Raw genomic sequence first — 25,847 nt, forward strand, 5'->3', positions numbered from 1 at the left:
GGTTGCATATCTTAACCCTTTATCGGGCGACTCCCTGAATATTTTTATGTTGTTTGATGGTCAACGTAACCATATGGTCACGTCAATTTCAAGACCCTCCCAAATCATATCCATGCCGTTTGACGTGTCGCGGGCTACGTTACCATATAGTTACGTTGTTTTTGTGGAGGGAAAAGAGCGGGTTGGTTTTCGCGCCAATCGAAATGTGTGTTTTTACGAGGTTATGCCTGTTGGTAGCGCTGCAGCGTTAGAGGTTATGTGTGACAGTCGTATAAAAGTTACAATTCCTACTGAAACCATAGTAATTTTATGTCTGTAATGTCACTGCTGTTTTGTGAAAGAATCAGGTAATATGTTGTTTATTTGTTTCCGATCCAATTTACACGAATATAGAAGCAATGTTGACTTTGAAATATGCGTATCCATATGGTTACATTGCCCATACTAAGAAAGTGTTTCATCTAGGTTTCGAAATATATATTCATGAAAAATCTTGGAACAATTTCCTCATGTTCATTTTATGGGAGGAAGAAATTCAAACTTTCACCTTTGCCTAATATTTCCGATGGTTCTGGAAATTCCGATGATGAGGCAAATTGAAAACAAAATTAGACAAACAGTAACTGCAACTTCAGGAAGTGATAGTTCCGACGACGAGGAAAATCTAACATTGTTCCAAATTCAAACCAAAATGAAGCAAGTTATGGATCTCACTTCAGGTAACCATCATAATATAAGGAAGTGGGGAGTTGATAATAGATTTTTTTTCAGCATATAATGAATCAGATGAGGGAGATATATCTGGACTTGAACAAAATTTCGACGAAGAGGACGCAGAGATAGAGGAACCAACAGCAAAAAAAAGGAGAAGAAAAAAAAGAACCAACTTTCAGCTGGACAAAGGAAGTTTAATGTGAAATGATCAACACATATTTCGTTCCGGATACAAATGAAGAGATACCAGCTCCAATCGAGTATTTCACCAAACTCTTCTCTTTTGACATAATGAATGATATAATCGACCAGACTAACCTGTATAGTACACAACTAACTGGTAAATCCATAGACACCAATGCCAAGGAAATAACCGATTTTTTATCCATACTATTGTTGATGGGAATAATAGATCTTCCGTCTTTCGAAGACTATTGGGCAAATCACACCCGAATTGAGCAGATAGCAAGTTTGATGTCAGCCAAACGTTTCAAGAAATTGAGACGTAATATTCACTTCAACAATAATGAAAATCTATCTGGTAACACAACGAACAGGTATTTCAAAATCCGCCCTTTAATTCGAAAATTCCACACTGAAAATCAGTACTCTGTAGACGAGACGATAGTCGCTTATAAGGGTACTCGTGCGGGATATCTCCGTTAGTATATATAAAATAAACCCCATAAATGGGGGTATAAATTTTTTGTTATTGCTGGTGTAAGAGGATATATATTAGATTTTATTCCCTACCAAGGTTCGAGTACCTTTGATGTTTTGAAGGGAACTACGAATGAAATTACTGTGAACGAGTTTGACTTGGGTTTTGGAGCTGCAACTGTAATTGCTTTAGCAAAAAAATTGCATGATCCAAGCAAATCGGCTCTATATTTTGATAACTATTTCGCTACGCTGCCACTCTTCTTGTATCTCAAGGATGAAATGAAAATAAATAGCCTGGGAACACTACGAGCCAATAGAATTGCTGGTTGCCTGATAGAAATTGACAAAGTTCTACAGAAACAAGGGATAAAGACAAAGGCATTATTGTAGTGAAATGAGCCCGCATAGACACTGTGAAGATAGACAATGAAAATACGAGGACAAAAACAGATATCAAGTGTCCAGCAATCGTCAAATAATATAATAAACATATGGGTGGTGTTGATGCAGCTAATGCTCTCATGGGTCTTTATAGAACACCTCACAAAGTAAAAAGATGGTATTTTCCTATATTTGCATATCTTTTAGATGTGGATTGTGCAGCTTTGAACCAAAAATATATACCTCTCAAACGGTTTAGGTTGGAGGTTGCGATGGGTTTGTCTCGTTGCGGAAAGGAAGCCAGAAGAGGTCGACCCAGCTTTGACATTGGGGTACCAATTATACATCGTCTGGTTTCTGACAGACCGGATTCTGCGTCAAGGACTGATTCATATGCTCATTGGCCAATACACACAAGCAAGGAGAGATGCAGGCCCTGTGTAAACGGTACAAGCCGCCTGAAGTGCGAAAAATGTGATTCAAGATTATGTCTAACTGGCATGAAGAACTGTTTTAAAATATTTCATACAAAAAAATAAAATTATTATATGTTAAAATGTGTGAAAAATAAATTATATGAATATGTATTTCAATCTACTGAAAATCTTAAGCTATCAGAAATGTATACATAATGAATTAGATACGTTTGAGGAGCAATGCCAATTTAGTGGTCATTGTAACCATATGGTTACAACCTTCAGTCGGATAACTACTATCAATATGGATATACTGACACTTTCAAGGAAGTCAGTGAGTTATTTTGAATCATTTTCTGCGATTTGAACATTTTAATAAGCTTCTCTACTGTCTTGCCCATTAAGGGATTAAAAAAATATTGTAACCATATGGTGTCAAAAACCGATAAAGGGTTAATGAGGATCTAGAAGACATCGGTTTTCTTCAAAAAGATAAATGTCTCCGAACCGGATATAATAATGTCAGAACAGACAATTTCGCTTTCTGCTTCGATAAGTTCGTTGGGGGTTCAAATGGACACCAATATGTCTTGGCACAATCATGACGCTGGAAAAGCATCAGAAGCTCAGAACACTGATTCGAACCAGAAAACTGTACACACCCCAGCAAATTTTGATGTTTCATGAAGCTCAGATCAGACCTTCTTTGGAGTATGCTTAGGAGCTCCGCCCTTAAGCATACCCTGAAGCTGCTGAATTCCATCCAGAAAAGAGCCATCCACCTGACTGTAGACGCGAATATCATTTGCAACATTGATAGTGTGGAACATCGAAGAAAGATTGGGATTTGTGTCTCTTCTATAGATACTTTCACGGGAAGTGTTCAAGTGACTTGGCACATTTGATTCCTCCAAGAGCGGTACATATGAAAAATACGCGACGGACTGAGGCTGCTCATCGTTTTGAGGTTCAACTCAGTACCCCTCGAATTTCACTGTTTAAGAACTCTTTCATTTGGAGAACTACGTTTAGGTGGAATAAACTTCCTGAGAAAGTTTTTCAAAATAGATTTAATCTGCAGCGATTCAAATCCAATGTGAATCTCTACTTTCACACAGGCACCGCTCTTAGAGAGCGCCTTAAGGATTTTCCTGTAGTGCTTGTGTTTTGTCCATAAAAAAAGGTAAACTGTGGAATTTCAAAATATCAAAAATAGTTCCAGAAACATTTTTGAATATTTAAATCCACATTAAACGGCGGGGTTTGAATTCCTCAACTTTTGAATGTTGAATTGCTCAAGACCAACGTCGGCGATACACCCAGTAGGTTAAGGTTTTCCTTGACTGTTCCATTTTTTTTTTTCTTCATCGACTGTTGAATCTCTTCCAGGGTTTTTCCCTTCGTCTCAGGTATCAAATAAAAGGAAAATACAAAGGAGACCGAATTGATACAGAAGAAAAACAATAAGGGAGCATACAGGCCAAATGCGGAACTCATGGTGTAGAAAATATAATTTCCAGAAAACATTGATGCAGCAGATATCATCATCATCATGGTCAGACCTTTTGCTTTGATACTAGTGGAGAACAGTTCGCCCAACAACAATGTAGGGACAACCGCAATTCCAAACGAAGAAAAAATTATATAGAGAAGAAGCCCAACTAGCGGGAACCATTTAATACTGTTAACGTCCACACCGGTAACTTCTTTGTCCAAGTAAAAATAAAGAGACTCCAAGAACAGAACTATGGCACACGCCCCCACAGAAGCCATGAAAGATAATCTCCTGCCAAGCCTATCAACAGTTAGACTTGCGCAGAAGTTGAAAAATACACATAAACTCATGAATATGATAGATGATACTTGTGGAGACACACCAGAATTTCCAGATTTCTCAAAAATATACTGCGTGAAGTTGAAGAACACCATGAACCCACCAAGAACTTGGGAAACCCTCAGATACGTACAGCTAATCAGGGCTCTTCTATTGCTATGAACTGTGAAAAGGTCTGTCCAGGTTCCTGATTCCGACATTTGTCTTCTCACGAGGGCTTTAAGAGTAACAAAATGTCTGTCCACATTCTTCTTCCCCGAAAGAGTTCTCAAGGACACCTTCGCATCTTCATATCTGTGTTTCATCAAATAGTAATAAGGCGATTCAGGCATGAACAGAAACGAGAAGAAGAATATAATCGGTAACGTTACGCAAATGTACGAACTTTCTTTGACGCTTACGTAACTTCCTAAGACCGTCATCAACAAACTTCCAAAAAAAATTGAAAAAGTTAATGTATTACCAAATGTACCTCTCACTTTGGGGGTAGATATTTCCCCAATGTACATAGGCATTGCAAGGTATATCATACATTCTGACATCCCTATCAAACATCTCGCTAGGTAAAACAGGTAAACTTTGTTAGTTGAAGCGTTCAGAATCCAAGCTAGTGCATGAGGAAATGCTGTCAGCAGCAAGACCTTCTTTCTTCCGATGGCATCGCATAATATGGAGGCAAATGGTGAGAAGATTACTGAAGCGATTGGATTAATCATTGGCAGGTATGAGGCTTCATTTTCACTTATGTTGTAGTTTTCTTTATCTTTGGAAAGTTTTAGTAAATATGGAGACGGCCAGGCTTGAAAAATTCCAACTGTTAGAGATGTCAGAGAACCTGAAAAAATTAAGTTTATCTGTTGTAGTGTTGTACTGAGAAAAAAGTAAACTTAAACAATTTTCCACGACTCGACCAAAAGTTTTTATCAAAGATTTTAGAATGTCACAAAAGTGAAGCATATTTTCGATATCCAGAATAATCTATTTTTAGATAGAGAATATTAGTATTTTCAGCTCAGTAGTGAAGACAAGATATTTCAACGAGTACAAAATTGTTAGGAATTTATATAGATGATAAACTGAATTATGAGGTATATATTGACTATTTTGCAAAAAAAAAACTAGCAAATAAGTGTTATGCAATTCGAGTGGTGAGAAGTCACTTGAAAATCGATGTACTGAAAACGGCATATTATGTGACTGTTTATTCTCTGCTGCAATATGGAATATTAGTATGGGGAGGGAGTAAACAACTGGAACATATTTTCATAATATAGAAACGTACATTGAAAACAATGTTCAATATGAATTACACAGACAATTGTCGTGGTACCTTCAAGGGTTACTGAATATGCTATATATATTTATGTTTGTGTACTTTTTGTAAACGAGAACAAATCGAATTTTGAAGATGACAAATATAGACATGAGTATTCCTTCCGACGACAGAAATCCAATTATATTGTTCCTATACATTTATTGAAAAACACAGAGCATGGGCCGCATTAAATTCTACAACCATTTACCCTTGAGTATCAAAGAAGATCGGACACTACAAATTTTTAAAAAACGTGTTTTCGATCTGTTGTGTGACATTGAACTATATCTAATATATAAAAATGGATGTTGGTTGGTTGGTTGGTTGGTTGGTTGGTAAGTGATATACTTCTACATCGCTCAACCGATCGTGATAAAACTTGCCATGTATATGTAATTTTTCATAGAGAAGGTTTTTGGGCTATCAATTTTTTTCTGTAACTCGCCACTAGATGGCGCTGTAGAACAATTTTTTGAAAGCACGCCCAAGTTCGTTGATTCTGATTCTGTCAAAACATTGGAACAGCAGCGATACAGAATATAGTACTAGTTCATTATAAGAATTCATGGACAAATGACTATTTTCAGTCTGTATAAAATTTAAGCTTCCTAGTAACTTGAATATTACATATTACATTCTACTCATCAATCTTTTTCTGTGATATTCACTTATTTGTTTCTGTAATTTTCATATACTCATTGTATTTACTTATACCAAGTGCTTTTATTTATTAAGTCATATTTGTAATGCTAATGTAATCATTTTTATGACTTGAGTTTTATCAATTGTTTAAATTGAAAGCTTTATCAAATCTATCTATCTATCTATCTATCTAGACATCTATCTATTAGTGGTTGTTTTTGAAATATTTGCCAACATCCATATAAGATTGCCAAATTTAATTTTTTTTTGTCTTTTTCCCCTCCATTTCGAATGATTCAGAAAAAGGCGGAGGAACCTTCAATACTGTTTCATATTTGGTATAATCTGACATAAAACAAATTTGCGATGCGACGTTTCGTCTATTCGATTTCATTATCAATTTCATTTTTCAAATACGGACAGTTTTATAGATTTTTGCAGCCACTGTAATAACAAATTCAGTAGGTATTACAATACATGTGTTTTCGAAGAAGCATCATCAATATTTCTATAGTCTTAAAAAGGTAGAAACTAAAATATCTTAGAACACAAAATACATAAACTCCACACATATTTTGAAAATTTGCAAGTAGGCGTGAACGCCCATACAATCCAGAGAATCTTTCTTCTTTTCTTTTTTTTCCAAGAAGTGAAAAAAAAATCAGGTTTTTAGTTTAAAAATGATCAGGGTTCTTATGTATATTTAAAACTTGTACAAATTAGTAAATTAACTAAAGTATATCTAATAAAATAATCACGGGAAAAATTGTTTTCCATGGATTTTCGTTCATTCAAGTGTCTAGAACATATGTGACTTTTTTTCTTAATAATGATATGTAATGGGTTAAAATAATTTTTATTGTTCAAAGGTCCGTATCAGTCAGCACATGCAGGACGCGCTTCGCCAGCTTTTAGCGCTATTTTCGCCTCCAAATTAAAATTATAAATATTGGTGGTAGAGTTCCGTGAGAACTCCCTTTTCTTTAAGGATCCTTTTTCAAAATCCGGACATCTTTAATGTTTTTCGAGATATTTGCAAAAAACCAATACCCCTTTTTTTAACTAAATTATTTATAACTTTTGCAATTTTTTCAAACCCCGCTCGAAATTTTTCAAAAAGTTGCTAGAGGTTATTCCGAATTAAATGAGCCCTGGATCACAATTTTCGGTGAAGTTCCAAAAAAAAGGATCTTGTGACCCAGCCTATTAGTTTTTATTTTTACAGATTGTGAAAGATTATAAACCCAAAAAAGGAGTATAAAATAGGGTGGTTGTAATCCAGGCAACATTCTATCAAAGTTGGTTGGAAGTAATCCGCATTTACAGTACTTTCACTAATTCTAATCTCATTTGCAGGTGTTTGCACTTATACTGATGGAGGATGGACAGCAAAGAAACGTCGCAACGTTGAGAGAAAGTACTTTTGGTCAGATGTGGAAAACGTTTTTTCAATAGATTAATTTTTCGCTAAAGATTACAAATATACATGATGAATAAATTGAAAGGAGTTTGTTTTCAGGAGCGATTAATTTTTAGGAAAGAAAAGTCTTAGCTTTCTAGTTCTCCATCTGCAAAAAAAAAATCTTCCGAAAAAATTTATTTCGAAATAAACTTCATACAAAAATGAGTACTTCATGCAAAGAAGTAACTTTCAGGCACAAACTGAAAGAAAAAGTCCTTTCATATAATGCATTTCTTTAATGTCGTCCCTTTTTTTATATTTTGAACGAGTCAACTTGAAAAATTGAAATTTTAGATAATTAAATTAATGCATGAATACTTCATTTTGAAATGAAACTGACCGATGAAACTTTCAAGATGGCGACTGGGTGCCATCGGGGGAAAAATTGAATGGAAAGGGGGGTCTTGTTACACATCTTTTTGAAGCTCCTAACAAATGCTTCACAACCCTAGAATATAATGTCAATATCTTCCTGAATACATTGACATTTAACTATATACATAATATGAGGTCAGTTCAGAAGATGCTCGAAATGGTTCCCTTGAACTTCTTGACATATGAACAGCGTATCCGATATTTCACGCCGAACATTTTCGAATGTCAGTATCTCTACAAATATTTATTCTTCTCTGCCGTATATCCAATATTGAAGCCTGTTTAGTTTCATACACCTTTAGCTTCAAATAGCCCCATAAAAAAAGTCCAAAGGTGTCAAATCTGGCGAGCGGGATGGCCATTCTGTAGGACCTCGACGGCCAATCAATGACCGGGAAAAGTACTATCCAAATAGTTTCTTACTTGTCTGGAGTAACGTGGTGGTGCTCGATCTTGTTGGAATACGATATCTATACAGTTTCTCTGTTAAATTTTGATCAATAAATAGAGGTCCTACAGTATGGTTTCCCAATATTCTTGCCCAAACGTTAATTTTATCTGGATATTGGGTATGTGTTTCCCGGAAAACGTGAATGTTAGTGTAACTCCAATAACAGCAATTTTGTATGTGAACTTGCCGTTTAAAAAAATGTAGATTCGTCACTAAAACAAATATTGTGGAGATAGGTAGGATGGCTTACATTGGTTTCCGTCATGATTTCATAGAATTCTGCCCTTCGATCAGGGCCATCTTCAGTTAATTAATTGGTGTACCATTCAAAAGTCTCCACAGAGTTTAAGCAGACACCTCACAAACATTCGCGACGGAATAAGTAGACTGTTCAGGATTTACTACCATCTCACCAATTACACAACACAACAAAGTTTTTGTTTCGGGGTTGAAATTAGATGATTTTAATGTATTTCCACGTGTTAAAACCGAAAGTGACCATAAAAATTATATATTAGCTCTTGTTTTCAAGATATAGTATCATTATATTATATATATATGTATATTGAGTTTTCAACAAATGAAATATTTCATCACCAACAGTTGGTACACATGTTTGTTTACATAACACCCCTCTCATCAGCTGTTCTTAAGTAGTAAACATAACCTATGTGAGTTTGTCAATTGTACGTACGTGGTTGCTATTGAAATTATCGTGTGAAGTTGATTTTTAAATTAATTTAAGTGCTGATCTGAAATGCCTCGAAAGTGTGTGAATTCTGTCGATAGCTTTTGCTATATATGTGGTGAAATAGCATTTAAGGCTCAGAAACGTAAAATGACACCTATCGTTAAGACAGCCTATGAACATTATTTTGGTGTGAAAGTTGGGGACCAAGATAAATCATGGGCTCCTCATATATGTTGTAATTCTTGTTCCGTCATATTGCGAGAGTGGCTGAAAAATAAAAACCGGGCAATGGCTTTTGCAGTACCTATGGTTTGGCGTTAGCCTACCAATCATACAGACGACTGTTATTTCTGCTTAACTCCTCCCATTAAGCAAGGTTTATCTATGAAGAAAAGAGGAACGGTTAAATACCCTAATCTCCCATCTGCTCTTCGGCCTGTACCACACTCAGACAATTTGCCAGTCCCTTCTCCACCCCAAAACTATGAAATTTTAGAGGAAGGTGATGAAGACTGTTTAGAAGGAGCAACCCATCCTTCTACATCCTATGACCCTGATTTTGAGGTAAGATAGGTCTAGTGATCCGCACAGAATTAGTCAAGCAGAGTTGAGTGACTTTATAAGAGATCTTCGCTTGTCTAAGGAAAAGGCTGAGCTGTTAGGGTCAAGACTACAACAGTGGAATCTTCTAAAACATGATGTGAAAATATCTCAGTACAGACAGCGTCAAAAAGATTTGCTTCTTTTTTTGAGAAAAAAGAAAACCTCGTAGTTTGTTCTGATGTTAATGGTTTGATGGACTGCTTGAATTTGGATCACACTCCATCTGAATGGAGACTGTTTATAGACTCTTCAAAACTAAGCTAAAAAGCTGTACTTCTGCATAATGGAAATCAGCTACCCTCTATTCCTATAGGTCATGCAGTTCACATGAAGGAAACGTATATAAATATGAAAACACTTCTCCAATCAATCAAATATGAACAACACAAGTGGCACATCTGTGGTGATCTGAAAGTCATTGCTATACTCCTAGGAATGCAATTAGGGTTCACCAAGTACTGTTGTTTTTTGTGTCTGTGGGACAGTCGGGATAGAAAATCACACTATAAAAAAATGAACTGGCCTACACGAGACCTAAACCCTAATGAGAAAAATGTAGTTTACGAGCCTCTTGTAGATCCTAAGGATGTTCTCCTTCCCCCATTACATATTAAGTTGGGACTAATGAAAAACTTTGTGAAGGCCATGGACCAGGAAGGACAAGCTTTTAAGTACTTGAGAGCAAAGTTTCCCAGGTTGAGTGATGCTAAAGTCAAGGAAGGCATCTTTATTGGGCCTCAAATCCGTGAAATCGTAAATGATCCTGCTTTTGACATGATTTTAACAGGAAATGAAAAAAGAGCCTGGGAAGCCTTTAAGGGGGTTGTACATGGGTTTTTAGGTAACAAAAGAGATGATAACTTCACAGCATTGGTTAAAGAGCTTCTTCAAGCTTACCACCAACTTGGATGCAACATGTCCTTAAAAATTCATTTTCTTCACTCTCATCTTAATTTCTTCCCACAAAACTGTGGAGCTGTGAGTGACGAACATGGAGAAAGATTCCATCAAGACATTGCCTTAATGGAACAGAGATATCAGGGCCGTTGGAATGAAGCAATGCTTGCAGACTACTGCTGGTCTGTGTGTAGGGATGCTCCGGAAGTGTTTTATAAAAGACAAGCTAAACGACAGCGATCTTACAATGAATCGGATGGACTTAATTGAAATTTAGTGGTACAAACTTCTTTTATTTGTCAAAACACTAAGAATAATGTTTTTTTTATTAATTTTGTACTTAAAATATTCTAAAAGAAACATAACAATATTGTTTTATGTACTTTCACTTTTCACGTATAGTATAACTACTCTTTAAGATTAAGTACTGTGTATCTCAAAAACCAGAGCTAATAAAAATTTTTCATTGTTATTTTCGTTTTTATCACCCCAAAATTAGTAGAAATCGACTAATTTAGTGTAGGAAACATTCAAAAAATATTTTTTTGTTGTGTTGTGTTATTTGCACTTGCTGTTCTTCCTGAATGGACGGATGACCTGGGGGCTTTTTGTTATTTACACTACCGGTAGTTGTGAATTTGGATACAAGTTCCCTCAAATATTTTCTACAGATAGGACGATTCGGAAAACGTTCACTGAAAATCCTTTCGGTCTCGTGGAAGTTACGCCGTAAATAAAAATCGCTTCAATTTTTTTTCCAATGGACGAGAGTTGACCTTTTCAGAGATTGTTGACGTGGTACCTTTCCACTAGTAAAACCGAAAAATAAATAAGGATATTCTAAATGAACCATGATGTTCATTGTCGTACTAACATTTTTTGTCGTTTCTTTAAACAAAAAATAACTTAACAAACCTTATCGAGTTGTTGGAATTGCCATATGGCAGATGAAAAGGAATATTTCTAGAAATATCGATAATAATGTGTTTGTCTTTAGGAAATTTTCAAATGTTCCGCCATTTTGTAGTAGGTGAAGATATTGACTTCATATTCTAGGGTTGTGAAGTATTCGTCAGGAGCTTCAAAACGGTATGTCACAAAACCTCCCTTTCCATTTAATTTTTTTCTCAGATGGCACCCAGTCGCCATCTTGGAAGTTTCTTGAAAGTTTCCCTTCAAAATAAAGTAATCATGCAATAATTTCATTATCCCAAATTTCAATTTTTTGAGGTGACCCGTTCAAAAAATAAAAGGGGGGAGACACTAAAGAAATTCTCTGTATAAACATTGAATTATACGAAACATAAAATACCTTAGGAACAACTACTTTTACATGAACATTGAATTATACAAAAAACACGTTTTGCTATTCAGTTCGTACTCCGAACATTCGTTACGGAATTGAATCACATATCATTCACAGGATTGCTACACAATATGGCATATGAAAGAGATAAAATGTCACTCACTTGGAACACTGTCATCCTCAATGGCGGACAACCACTGTTTCGAAATGAGAAACTTGCCTCATCACCACCAATCTGGATAACATTACAAGATAAAGCAGTCAATTCATTGAAAAAATTACTACTTTATTTCAGAAAAAGGTTACATCCAGTGATGTCGTCGGTGACAGTAAATAATGACTTTTTTTTCTATAAACATGGCGAATTAGAAAGCCAAAACTTCCCTTTCCCACGTATTAAATGTGTTACCAAAAAATCTCTCCTTGGCCTTTCTACCTTGAGGTACGATTTAAATTGCCACTCTGTATATTTGAAAATTAAATTGACTCAATCACACTTACCAATCAGAATTGCCAGAATTTGTGGCCACTCTCTGCTTTCTTTTAGTTCTTCATCTTCCTCAACCAGTGGCAATTCATTTCTATGATCAGGAGTCATATCCTCTCTAGAGATTTTCAGTAAGTTTGAGATAAACTATATACATCTAATGAGGAAAGTCACAACGAGTGATATTTTTTGTTTGGAGCATGATCTATGAATTGATCGGCATCAAATGTTTTACCACGACAACTAAGCAAATATCACGTTGAATATTGGTAATGACTTACTGAGCCAATTATGAACAGCTAATTAGCAGTCATTGTTGAAAAACTCAAAACGAAGTAATATCTACTCCTTTATCATGGGCACGTCATTAAACTTCACAACTAAAAAATAATCTTGTATTCAAATTGAACGAAATTCAAAGGTGACAGGTGACCTTTATTAGCAAATCAGCTGCGAACTCAAAGGTAAGTCCTTGCTTCGCTTGGATACATTTCCTAATAAATATTAATTTTTTTTCAGTTTGAGTCTTTTTTGTTAAGGACGAAACACAAGCACTGAGAGAGCGCCTTAAGGCGCTCTACGAGCGGTGCCTGTGCGAAAGTAGCGATTCACATTGGACTTGAATCGCTGTGGATTAACTCTATTTGAAAAAACTTTCTCAGAAAGTTTATTCCACTCGAGCGCAGTTCTACACGTGAAAGAGTTCTTGAACAGTGAAGTAAGAGGTGTACTGAGATGAACCTCAAAACGACGAGCAGCCACAGCCCGTCAAGTATTTCTGATATGAAGGTACCGCTCTTGGTGGAATCAAATGTGTCAAGTAACTTGAAAGTTGGAGACAAATCTCCAACCTTTTTTCGATATTCCAGGCTATTAAGGTTGCAAGTGATGTTCGTGTTCTCAAACAGGCAGATGGCCCTTTTCTGGATGGAATTCAGCAAACTCAGGGTATGCTTAGGGGCGAAGCTCCATACATGGGAACAATACTCCAAAGAAGGCTTGATCTGAGCTTTATAAAGCATCAAAAGTTGCTGAGGTATGTACAGTTTTCTGGTTCGGAACAGTGTTTCAAGCTTCTGAGAAGCGGTTTTTGCAAGCCCTGCTAATAAGTTATGATATGAAAAAAATCAAAGAGTGGTGTGATGCTAATTTGCTATACTTCAATATCACTAAAACAAACATTTTATCATTTAGATGTGCTCTTGATGACCTGTCATTTGGTGATAACTTAGTGATCAAGAACGAGACACAACCTAAATATCTAGGTATTCACATTGACAAGCTAAAATTTATTGAGCATATTGAACAACTTAAAAGTAAAATTTGTCCTGGATGTTATGCAGTGAGAGTAACTTCAATAAATTTGGGAATCAAAACTGCCAGAACGGTGTAATACGCCACGTTGAATCCCACCTACGTTATGGAATACGGTTTTGGAGAGTAAGCAATTCATCAGCACTTCTGTCTGTATTAGTACTGCAGAACCGGGCTATCAGGTATATGTATAAGATTAAACCTCGTGATTCATGCAGACACAAATTCGCTGAGCAAAAGATTTTAACAGTGATTGCTTTGTTCATTTTGGAAACGGTTTGCCTCATTTACAAGAATATGTCCCTATTTGAGGCTTCATGCCATTCTTATAGCACCCGTTCCACCGAGTTGAAATTGCCAATTACTTTAACAAATTTGGTCAGGAATTCTATTATTACAGTGGGGCCAAGATGTTTAATCCCTTGCCCTCAGATATAAAACAAGCAAATATAACAAACAAAATGTTTATGATGAGATTGAAAACGTTTTTGGCTGATAGACCCTAATATAATTTGCAAGAGTTTTATAATGATAAATTTACGTGACAAACTGTGCATATTTGAATTAAGGTTATATTATATTTTTGGTTGTATTCATGTTTAGATATAAATGTTTGTTTGAGACGATACACGGATCAAATAGCCGAAAAAACCAGTTCAGCATAGTCCTATCCGTGAAAATTTCAAATTTAACATTCGATACCTTAACGGGGAGATGAGGTCAACTAAGAAGAAGAAGAACTCAGGTAAAACTCAACAACATTTAAGTAGTAGGTAGTAGAGCGTTTATGGACACTCTATCTCTGAACACGTAACGAATACCATTTTACCAGTATAGTAAGAAGTGAGTCGAGCAGGGTCAACTAACTTCTGAACTTCTGAATATATATATATATATATATATATATATATATATATATATATATATATATATATATATATATATATATATATATGCAATTTGGATGATGCAACTAATTTTTCCTTTATTTTCAGTATTTTACTTTTAATGTAAGTAACAAAAAGGCACCATTCTATCTATCTAGTGAGATAGAATAGTGCCTAGAGGATGACAGCACGACCAGCTGTCGAAAGCGCTCGCAGATAATCAAATAGAAGTTATAGAGCTTCAAATCCTTTTTGTAATTTATATTAATAGTAATATATTGTATATATATATATATATATATATATATATATATATATATATATATATATATATATATTGCGACAAAATTTCGTTGTTGAACTATAGTGTAGGTATGTTTTAACATTACTTTTTTGTAGGTGTTTTTATATTCACATTTTATATTTCTATACTTACATATGTATGTATTTTTCACAAGCTTTGTCCACAAGATTCATTCTTGGTGACAATAAAGTTTACTTTATTTTTACTATTATTATTATTAATAATAAGATCATTTATATTATATGAGTATTACTGGAGTTTTTTTTGTTTTTCCCAACACCAAATCGTTATTTTCAACACCTCAACACGTGTTTCGATCACCAAGGAAGATTAATCTTCCTCTTTGATGATGATCACTTGGTGATCGAAACACGTGCCGAGGTGTTGAAAATAACGATTTGGTGTTGGAAAAAAAACTCCAGTAATATTCATTACTACACCAAAGGTTCCAAACAGTGCATCATAAATTTATATTATATGCCAACGCAAATATTTGTGATGAGAAAGAAATCCATTACGGAATCAAGGTATTCCTTGAAAGACATTTCCTTGGGGAGGAGTCAAGATTTCTTACTGTTTTTTTGGGTTTTTACACAAATTCTGGAAAGATATAGATACAAAATTGAATCAATAGGGAATCGGCTGAAGTGTAAGGGCCACTGAAAAGTCACTGCGTTCAATAAACCACTGAAGGGTCCAATTAGTCAGAAATTTGTATGTGTATGAATTGAATAAACAATGAAAAACATAAAATTTCTTCAAAGGAATAACGTTTCGGATTTTTTTCTGTTCTCAAAACACAATAAATTCATTTGTGAAGAATGCTTCATTCGTATATTTCTTCTGACGAACGTCAAAAGAATGAAATGTCTAGATATCGTATACACATACTGATCTATCTTCGGACAACGACACATTGAATTTTTTCTTGAACGGAATCAGGCCCGGTGTGAACTTGGCCCACCACTACCATCGTCCATAGATTAGAATATCTATGGACGATGCCACTACAACAGAATCTAAAATTTATGAAGTTTTGTTATTTATGAAATCCAAATCATGCGGATTTGAACAAATGTTTTGGCACTTCTGTGCCATACTAGAAAATAGCTGTAACATGCAATTTTTTTTCTTTTTTTTCCTATGGTATACTTTGGTTTAGTTTGTTTTGTTATTGAGGTTGAGTGGAAGAGAGAACATTTTCAGCTCAGAAGTGAATTTGAACTAGAGCTAACTCTGCCTTCTGATAGATATATGTATTTTTTTTTCTTTTTTTCGTTCTCACATTGTTTCTAATTTGTACTATCTGATAATAAAAATGGTTGATCTTATTTTTATTATCATTATACAGGATGTTTTTCGAAAATTCAATTCAAATTTATGAGGAGTGAAACAAATATTGTCATCTAAAAACCTTGAGAAAAACTCAATGGATTCTGAAGATGTCAAAGAGATTTCCTTGATTGAATTCTCAGAAAACATCAATTATTTGATGGCAATTCAAGGAACGGGGAATGAGAGTGTTCAGAAAGTGTAAAATATTTCTAGGTATCAAAAATATCTACAACGTTGATGGAAACTATTTTTTCAACAATCTGAGAAAACATTTATTCTTTTAAATTTTTTGCCACAAAATAATTCATTTGTTACTAAACTTCTAACTCATAATAGCCAATTCATGTAAGTAGTAACAATTTTTTCAAAATCTTCATGATATGTTTTCATTGAAAAATCTTTCGAATGGTGTAGAAGAAATAACATTATCATGAAAAAATGTGCCAGAAAACTGATTCCTAATTTTTTTTCAGTTTCTCAAATCATTGGTCAAAGTTTTATATGGTATTATACATTTTTTTACACTACCTAAAAAGAGACAATTCATCAAGATCGCTGTAGATTTTGAAAATAAATTATTTTCAAAATCAGCACACGAATACTTTATATTGAAAGTTGATTGTTTTTTTAGGACTAACATCAAAATAAAACGTTCAATCTGATTTTGATTAAAAAAATATTGCATTGAGAATACAGAAAAAATTGTTTCCAATAACAATCAACAAAACAATAAAATCAGAAACGAAATAACCGGTTTTTCTGAAAAAGTTATATGAAAACACCTTTCATACAAAAGTTGCTGATTCTCACTTTCAACTGTTTTCGATATGAAGTGTAGCCTCAGTGGAAATTTAGCGCATAGCTGCCTTGAATCGACGTTATTTTTTCTGTTACGAGCATAACATTTTATATCCTTCCTAACAATAACGATGTTATTGATTTTTTCAATTTTTGTTTAACCAATAGAGATGATCTCACCACTGATCTAATAATCATTTCTCTATTTCACTTTTAACAATATTTGGTCTTTTTACCGAGTAAGCGTTGATATATCGCCCCCTTATAACTATGCAACGCACCATACACAATAAACCGCTCTTGCAAGTCACCGACGTACACTCAGCACGGATTTGTATAAATACCGATACGGTAGCTATTACCATCGGAGGTGCGTGTCAGTGGTGGCACAGCTGACCATCGATCGTTGTCTGAGGGCAGCAGATCTGATCAGTTCGCGCCGTCACCGGGTTGATTTCAGTCACCATGGACCTGCCGATGTCTCGTCGCACGGTAGCCATCCATCGGTCTCATGAGCGTCCGTAATGATCGAAATTGGGGTTCACGGATGGGTTTAATTCATTTAAAATACACCTCCAAGAAATAGGCACTGCAGTTCGGCAGTATGCCATTTTTTGAATATTTTTTCTTTATTATAAAATTGCTATTAATATTGTTTATTTTATTGCCTTGTTAAATAGTTCTGAAATCTACGTTTGAATATTTTTATCATGATGTGTGAATATCAATTATCAGTAGTTTATAAAATGCAAATTACGCCGATTTTTGTACAAATCGGTAATTAACAAACTACAGGCACAGAACTTTCGCAGAATAACATTTTATTATTCTTTATACTGATCTTCATTATCCAAAAGTATTATTTCAGAAAAGTATTGTTAAAAAACCTATATTTTAAAACTTTTCAATATTACTACAATATTCATATCACAATCACTACTTTGATACTGATTACCAGACTAACAAAGAGAGACATAAAGATTATACCGTGTGTTCTACGAACTATTATGAGGATTTAAAAAGTAGTGATAAACATACTCTTGCTTTACATATCATCAAGAATGGGTGGCGTAAAAGTTTAATTTATTCCTTACAAAGAAAGAAGCTGAGACAAGTTTCAAATAAAAATTACCCTTGTTGAACACTATATTTCTTTAGAAGCAGTACATATTTTATTTTTCCCCAATATTTTTTCAATGAAACTTCCGAAATTTCTCAAATTGGGGTTCGTGGATGCGTTTAAAATACAAACAGGCAATGTAGTTTGGCAGTACGCCAATTTTTGAACATTCGTTGATATTAATTAGTTACCTCCGATCATTAAAAAAATGTTCCAATTTCTTCGACGTTTTATCATTTCTGAATATGTTATTGATATTCTCATCATGATTACTGTATGAATATTGATTACCAGAACGTTATATATTTTTAAACCTATGGGTAATAAATGAAACTGTAAATTAATACCATTTCAATCTTTTCATTTCTCTTTCATTACAAGAATGTTATAAATAAACAAATATATAACTATTGAATATGAAATCTTCTCAGGAATTTAATTCAAAAAGCCTTTGAACGCTTTTAGAAAAGTAAATAATATATTTTTGGGAGAGAAAGTTTTTGGCTTTCTACTACTCCATCTTGATACAAAAAAAAATATGGGAATCTTCCAGAGAAAGGAAGGAATACAATTTGAAAATAAGTAACTCTATACATGGATAATAATAATAATAATAATAATAATAATAATACTTTATTACCTGTTAGACAAAAATTACATTGTATGGTAATCGTCAAGCTTATATTACTACATTTAGCACATGGTACTGTGTTACATGCCAACATTCAGATACTAAAATAAGATAAATAAAATGCAGAAAAGCAACAGAAATGCGTGCTGTCTTTCGAGGTAGTTCTCTTATCGAAGTCAAACAACAACAAACAAGTAACAACAACAGAACATCAACATAATGAAAATATTAATAAAAATAGAAACAATAAAGAACATAGTACCAGTTAAAGCGGTGAAAACAATTCGAAAATTTCTGAAAGTCTGTAAAAGCAATTGTTTATCAAAAAACGTTTCAAATTCGACTTGAATATTTTTATTCTTTCGCAATTTTTTATGTCACCTGGTAAGTTGTTGAAAATGTTCAAACCGAGTATACTTGGGGAATTCTTTCAAACCTCATATTTGGCAAATGGAATATGAAACAAAGAATATTGTCTTGTTGTCCTAGAGTGATAATTAAAATTCATAAGGAAGTTATTTTTGTTGTCAAATATATATATATACACAACTCAAAGATGAACAGTGAGGGTAAGGTTAAAATTTTGTATTTTATGAAGAGTTCTTTACAATTTTGTCTTGAAGAGACTCCTGCTATACATCTGATCATTTTTTTCTGCGCTTTAAACACTTTGTCAGCTAGCGCAGATGTTCCCCAGAAACAAAGACTGTATCTCAGTTTTGATTCAGCTAAAGCATGATATAATTGTATTAGTTGGTGTTCATTCATTACAGTTTTGAGGTTTTTCAGTTTGTAACTTTCTGAATTCAGGTGAGAGATAATATGTTCACAATGCTTATTAAAATTTAAATGCATAAAGGCACATAAAGGCCTAAAAATGTTGTGTCTTGTTTTCTCGAAATATTTGTATCATTTGAGCGCAGTGATAAATCTAGATTACATTTTTTTGTCTGTTATGAAAACGAATGAAATTGGTCTTTTCCACGTTAAGCTGCAAGTAATTATCAACGAACCATTCATTTATGTTATTCATAAGAATATTGCATTGTTCGTTAAGAATTGTTTCTTCTCTATTGGAACTATAGATGTATCATCTGCATACAAAGTGTACGAGGCTCCATCACAACTATTTGGTAGATCGTTTATGTAGCAAAGAAATAATATGGGCCCCAAGATGGAACCTTGAGGAACACCTACATTGATTTGGTTTTCATCAGAATTGAAGAGTTCAATGGAATTTCCATCTTGATACCGTAAACTGACATATTGCATCCTATTTCTCAAAAATGATTGTAACCAACTCAAAGGAGCATCCCGAACTCCATATCTAGATAACTTTGTTATGAGAAAGTCGTGATCAACGCAGTCGAATGTCCTGCTGAGATTACAGAAAATCCCCATAGAGCACTCGCCGGCTTCGATAGATGAAATTAACTCGTTACACAAGTTATGCATGGCTGTTGATGTAGATTTGCCTGCAACAAAACCATACTGTCTATTTGTTAATATATTATTCTCATTTACAAACTGAAGAAACCTGTCCAGAAAACAATACTCTATGACTTTTGAAAATGATGACGGAACTATAACTGGCCGATAATTTTCCATCTGCGACGGACTACCTTTATTGTGAATTGGAATCACCTTTCCTTTTTTTAACATTGATGGAAATAATCCATGACAGAATGAAAGATTTATTACATATACTAATGGTTCCGCAATTATTTTCAGTATCCTTCTTACTAAAAAGTTTGGAATATCGTCGGGACCTGCAGAATGTTTATTTTTCAATTTTGGATATATTGAGGACGTGAAAGGACAAATGCTTTTGAAATTGGTGTTAACTATAGGTTCTCTGAAATTAACTGAAACTTGCTCATTTCTGCATGTGTAGATCATGCTAAGAAGTAACTTTCAGACACAAACTGGAAGAAAGCCCTCCTGAAACAGCTACTTTCATGTAAACATTGAATTACACGAAAGAAAAATTCTTTCGAAACAAATACATTTATATGAACACTGAATTATACAGAAGATACTTTTCTCTACTCAGTTTGTATTCCTATAGGTTGAGTAGTAACTAGAGTTTGTCATTCATCGTTTTTTTTTATAATGGTACACCATGTATTTTTTATCTTACTCAAGTGAATATAGCCCCAACTAGTATTGAATTTGCATTTCCGGAGTTAATAATTCATTACTTTATCATGTAATTCTTGGAGTACAAATCAAGAGTTAAAAATCAGGTCACCCTGCTGATGTTTTGAAAAACTGTCGTCCAATTGAATGAAAATTCAAACTACCATCCGAAAGGTAAGTCTGTATTTGTCAATATAAGCTGATTTCAGCATACATTTGAATGGTTTATAGTTGAAAAATGTTGAATAGCATCATTAAAAAAACACTGAAAGGATTGGAGTGAGATACATTGGAATAGGTAATCCTACTAATCCTACTCCTACTAATATTACTCGTATAAATGTGTGAAGTTTGTGAGGATGGATGGATAGATGTAATGTATGTATTTACGTTCTTTATTTTTTCATGCCTAAACAGCTCAAACGATTCGAATGTAAGTTGGTATATACAGGCAGTTCCTTTTATCATGTGGTAACATTGCTATATTCTAAACCGTAACAGATACGAAGACGAATAAATGGGAAAAAAGATAACTGTCATCGGGAACAATACAATGGTCGAAAAACATTTACAGGGACTCTCGCCCTTCCCGAGTTATACGGGGAAAACCAAAAATGCTGTTTTTCGTTTTTTTCGAATGGAAATGTTATTTCGGAGAATATCAAAAAACTCAGAAAGAAAATTCTATTGTATTTGAAGTGAACTATGACGATGTAATTATAAATATTCGATAAAACGTTTCGTGTCAACATGGCCACCATCAACTTTTTTTTAAATACGGACCCTTCTTTTTTATTACAGGATATGTCAAATTTGATATTTTCATAGCGTTTCATTTGAAATAACCACCATCATTAGTGACAACAATCAAACAGAAAAACAATTTATACACCACATGATGAAAGAAACGACTGTATTTTTCACGAACCTATATACACAATCTCAAACAGCCGAAAAAGTTAAATTCAATATATAATAATAATAATAATAATAGCCTTTATTGTCCAACAGTTTCCCATTTACAGGACAATATTAAAGAATGACAAAACATAAAATGGTGTGTATGAGTAAATTAATAATAATATTCAGTAGATTAAACAATAATTAAAATAACATATCAAAAATTAACGAAATATCGATATAACAATGCTGTTTAATTTTTCATCACCGAGATGAGTTCCTTGATGGAACATGAATGCATGTCAATTCGATTGCTAATTTTATTGAATTCACTACACATTATATAAAGGGGAGATTTCAATTGCATATTTGTTCTTATTCTTGGAAGTTTGAAAGTTGCATGATTTCGAGAAAAATATGAAGGAACATTGATATCAATCAGGCTGAGCAGACTGAGAGAGTTAATAAGGCCATTCAAGATTTTATACAAAAATATAACAAATGCACAATTTCTTCTGCACTCTAAGCTGTCAATATTGACCCTCATGCATAATTCCTCATTGTTTGTTCCCCTTTCAGGATATGTACCATCTATTTTGAAGATGAGAAATTTCAAAAATCTTTTTTGAACGCCCTCAATGGCTGCTTTATGACACTCGTAAAAAGGGGACCAGACAATACTAGCATATTCAAGTTTTGATCGTACATTAGAAAAATACAGTAGTTTCAATGCTTTGATGTTGGTGAAATTTTTACAATTTCTCATTATGAAACCGTATGTCTTCAGTGCTTGAGAGACTTTTAAGGTTGTGTTTTCTATGAAATTCAACTCTTTGTCAAAAATAACACCTAAATTCTTGATTTTGGTACATCGTTCCAGTTGAGTATTCTCAACCTTGTAAGAACAGTGTATTGGTGTAATTTTTCTAGTATAACTCAGAACTTTTCATTTTCTAACGTTAAGACATAACTTGTTAATATTGCACCAATTTTGAATATAATCCAGTTGTTTCTGCAGATTTAAGCAGTCATTAGTATCATTCACAATAGAAAAAATCTTCAAATCATCAGCACAGCACAACCTTTCACATATTAAATTGTTACATAGATCATTCCCAAATATTAAAAATAGAAGTGATCCCAAATTTGTTCCTTGAGGAACGCCAGATGATGCTAGGTAAATGTCGGAATTGAATCCGTTATATGAAACATACTGCTTTCTGTTTGATAAATAAGATTCTATAAAATCTCTTGCATTTTCAGTAAAGCCAATTGCACTCAATTTATTTAATAGAATGGTGTGATCCACTCTGTCGAATGCTTTTGCAAAATCTGTATAGATGACATCTACTTGACTATGGTCATCTAGCGCCTCTGCGATATATAGAGGGATAAATATCAGATTTGACACTGTTGAGCGATTATTGACAAATCCATGCTGATTTTGAGATATCATATTTCGGATACAGGAATATATACGATTAAACAAAATGATTTCAAAAACTTTTGCAAAGTTACAGAGCAATGAAATACCTCTATAGTTTTCGATTTTATCTTTATCGCCATTCTTGAATATCGGGCAAACTCTAGCCTCTTTCCACCTTTCAGGAAATGTTCTCGTTTTTAAACATAAATTAAAGATCTTAGTTAAAAAAACAGTGAGACAACCAGAACAGTCCCTGATGAAGAAAGAAGGTAAGTTATCTGGACCAAATGTCATTTTGTCCTTCATTTTCTTCAGAGCACTTACAACCTCACCTTCTTCAATTGGATAGAAATTAATACAAACGTGATTCTGGTCATTATATTTGGCAATGGTATTCCGTTCTGGAGGTTGAAAAACGCTACTAAAGAATGTTCCAAAAGCGTTGACAATATTTTGCGGATTTTCTACAGTATTATTGTTAAGATATAATTTGCCCGGTATTCTGGTTGTATTATTCTTGGAGTGAATGTATGACCAGAGTTTATTGGGGTCCTTTGACAAAGAAGATTGTAAGTTCTCCGTGTACTCACTATAGGACATTTTTATTTGATATTTAATAGTACGTCTGAGTCTCAAAAATTCAAGGAATTCTGCTTGTGAACCAGATTTTCTATATTTTTTTCTATGAGAAGATTTAAGTTTAATATTTTTGATGATGGACGAATTGAACCAGGGAGGATGTTTATGGGCATAATTTCTATAAACTGGAACATGTTCATCAAAAATGGTGAATATTTTTTATATAATAGTTCTACAGCCATATTAGCATCTGTTACATTGGAAAAATCCCAGTTCATCTCATACAGTGTTCTGTATGGAAAGTTTGCTCTTCGGAAATTATACGTTTTTTGTTGTAAATTACTTCTAAAATTCGGTTGTTCATTTATGATACTAGTAAAGTTCATCATCAGAGCTGGGTGATGCCCATCTTCATACACTAATGGATTATAGTCCCTGGTCACTTCACAATCCAAATTGGAAATAACTAAATCTAGTAATCTGCCTAAATTATTCCTAATTTGGTTTAATTGTTTCAAATTGGATATTTCCAGGAAGTTTTTCATTGTTACTACTTTGGTATCGACAGAGTTATCATCAGTAAATTTGGAAATATTAAAATCACCTATCAAAATAACTGAAGCATCACTGAGATAGTTGAGTTGTTCCAGGTACTCGAAGAAGACTTCAAATTCAAGCGAACTTAGTTTGTCAGGTATATACATCGCAACAATATGATAGATTTGGTAGCTCATGGAGCATTTCAAAATTAATAAATCAATTGAAGGAAATTCGACATCGAAATGGGAAGTATCTACTAATTCAGTTTTGAATGTACTCTTACAGGCTAATAGGACACCTCCACCATCGACTAGGTAAAAAGGGTCAAAGGATCATTGAAAAGTCCCTTCAAAAATTAAAAATGATTATTTTCGACTGTTTTAATAAGTAGATAAGTAGAAAAAACTCACTGTTTACCGCCTCCTCCATTTTCCTCAGATACATTTATGAAATATCCAACAAAAATCAAACAGAGCACGTCTAGCTTCATGAGGATCGCACTAAACTACACGTAAACTACGAAAATCAAAGTCTTCGGAAAAATTCAAAACTCTCCTACGAATTTCTATCACTCTTTTCAGAACAAAACTAACCGAAAATATGTAACCATCGAGTTTTTATTCGAATTGATCACGATGTGGAACTGTTGTGGTTTTTCGCCAATTTTCACACACCAAAATAAAGGTAGAAAAAATTCTTTTTTTCGCGGTTAAATAACTGTTTACTTCCTAGATAGTTCATAGATATTATTGTGTAACATGCACCATAAACATTTCGAATATCTTGTAATAGCTCAAGAAATTTGTAAGATACGTGTAGGAATTTGGAAACATTATCGGTGTTCGTTGAATTTCATGCATATCATAAGTCAAAGACGCTTGACTGATTTAAGTAAACAGAAAGTGAATTTGTTCACATATAAAGTATTGGAAGACAAATTCACACGAATTATCACAGATGTGTCTCCTGCCAACAAAAATCTACATTTAAGTCTCAAGTGTTTTTGTAGTTTCATTCCTCAATAAATACTTATTCCTTATTGCGAATACTGTTCCATTTTTGGAAATCGGATCGGCCAATCTTGAGTGATTAGCATTGTTTATATCCGTTTGAAGAATATGTAAACGATAAATATCACAATTGAAAAAAAATATCCGAAACTCATTTCAGGTCACCCAACGGTTATTTCAAATGTTCTTCATTCATCTCCTGGCAATGATAAATTCTATTTACAATTAATTTCTTACATAATGGAATATTTCTAGGATAATTTAAGTAGGATTACCTCTTATTCTATCCGAGAGCTCTGGTATAGTCGAAGTAAACGATATTGTGCACACTTAAAGTTGGCGGCACTCTCAAAGGCCAAAAAAACCAATACATGAAAATGAAATTCGAAATTTTTGTTATCTGTTTAAAATGTGGCGTCCTTGAGCAAGTACTAATAGTAATAACGAGTATGATAACAACGCAGACTTTTTCCAGTGTAGTGATTCTAATAGCGATGGTGAACAATGCAAAAAAGAGATACCAGTGAATAAGATTCGGATGCAACACAGAGAGGTTGATTCAATGTATATAAGAATCAAAATTTCAAGTTTGGTTTCGAGGGAAAACAAACTATAACAAGCAACATC

At 33.9% G+C, this 25,847-nt stretch overlaps 2 protein-coding genes across 2 annotated transcripts in view; both read right to left on the reverse strand.

The window, feature by feature from the left end:
* LOC141485495 (uncharacterized) overlaps positions 1-24,801 on the reverse strand; it is a 41,134-nt gene extending 16,333 nt beyond the window's left edge. Inside the window, exon 1 of the mRNA XM_074182309.1 lies at positions 24,621-24,801. Within this exon, the coding sequence (XP_074038410.1) occupies positions 24,621-24,700 (80 nt within the window). The 5' untranslated portion in view covers positions 24,701-24,801. The remainder of the gene's footprint in view (positions 1-24,620) is intronic.
* On the reverse strand, positions 718-12,491 carry LOC111514793 (facilitated trehalose transporter Tret1). Its single transcript, XM_023171035.2, has 2 exons — positions 12,252-12,491; positions 718-4,843 (listed from the first exon to the last, which is right to left on the reverse strand). The coding sequence occupies exons 1-2, from the start codon at positions 12,346-12,348 to the stop codon at positions 3,447-3,449; spliced, it is 1,494 nt and encodes a 497-aa protein (XP_023026803.1). The 5' UTR covers positions 12,349-12,491; the 3' UTR covers positions 718-3,446.
* Positions 24,802-25,847: the final 1,046 nt, after the last annotated feature.

Source organism: Leptinotarsa decemlineata, unplaced genomic scaffold (assembly GCF_025532065.1).
Source record: "Leptinotarsa decemlineata unplaced genomic scaffold, Ldec_3_MD MMD2_P_RNA_scaffold_2, whole genome shotgun sequence".
Lineage (NCBI taxonomy): Eukaryota > Metazoa > Arthropoda > Insecta > Coleoptera > Chrysomelidae > Leptinotarsa > Leptinotarsa decemlineata.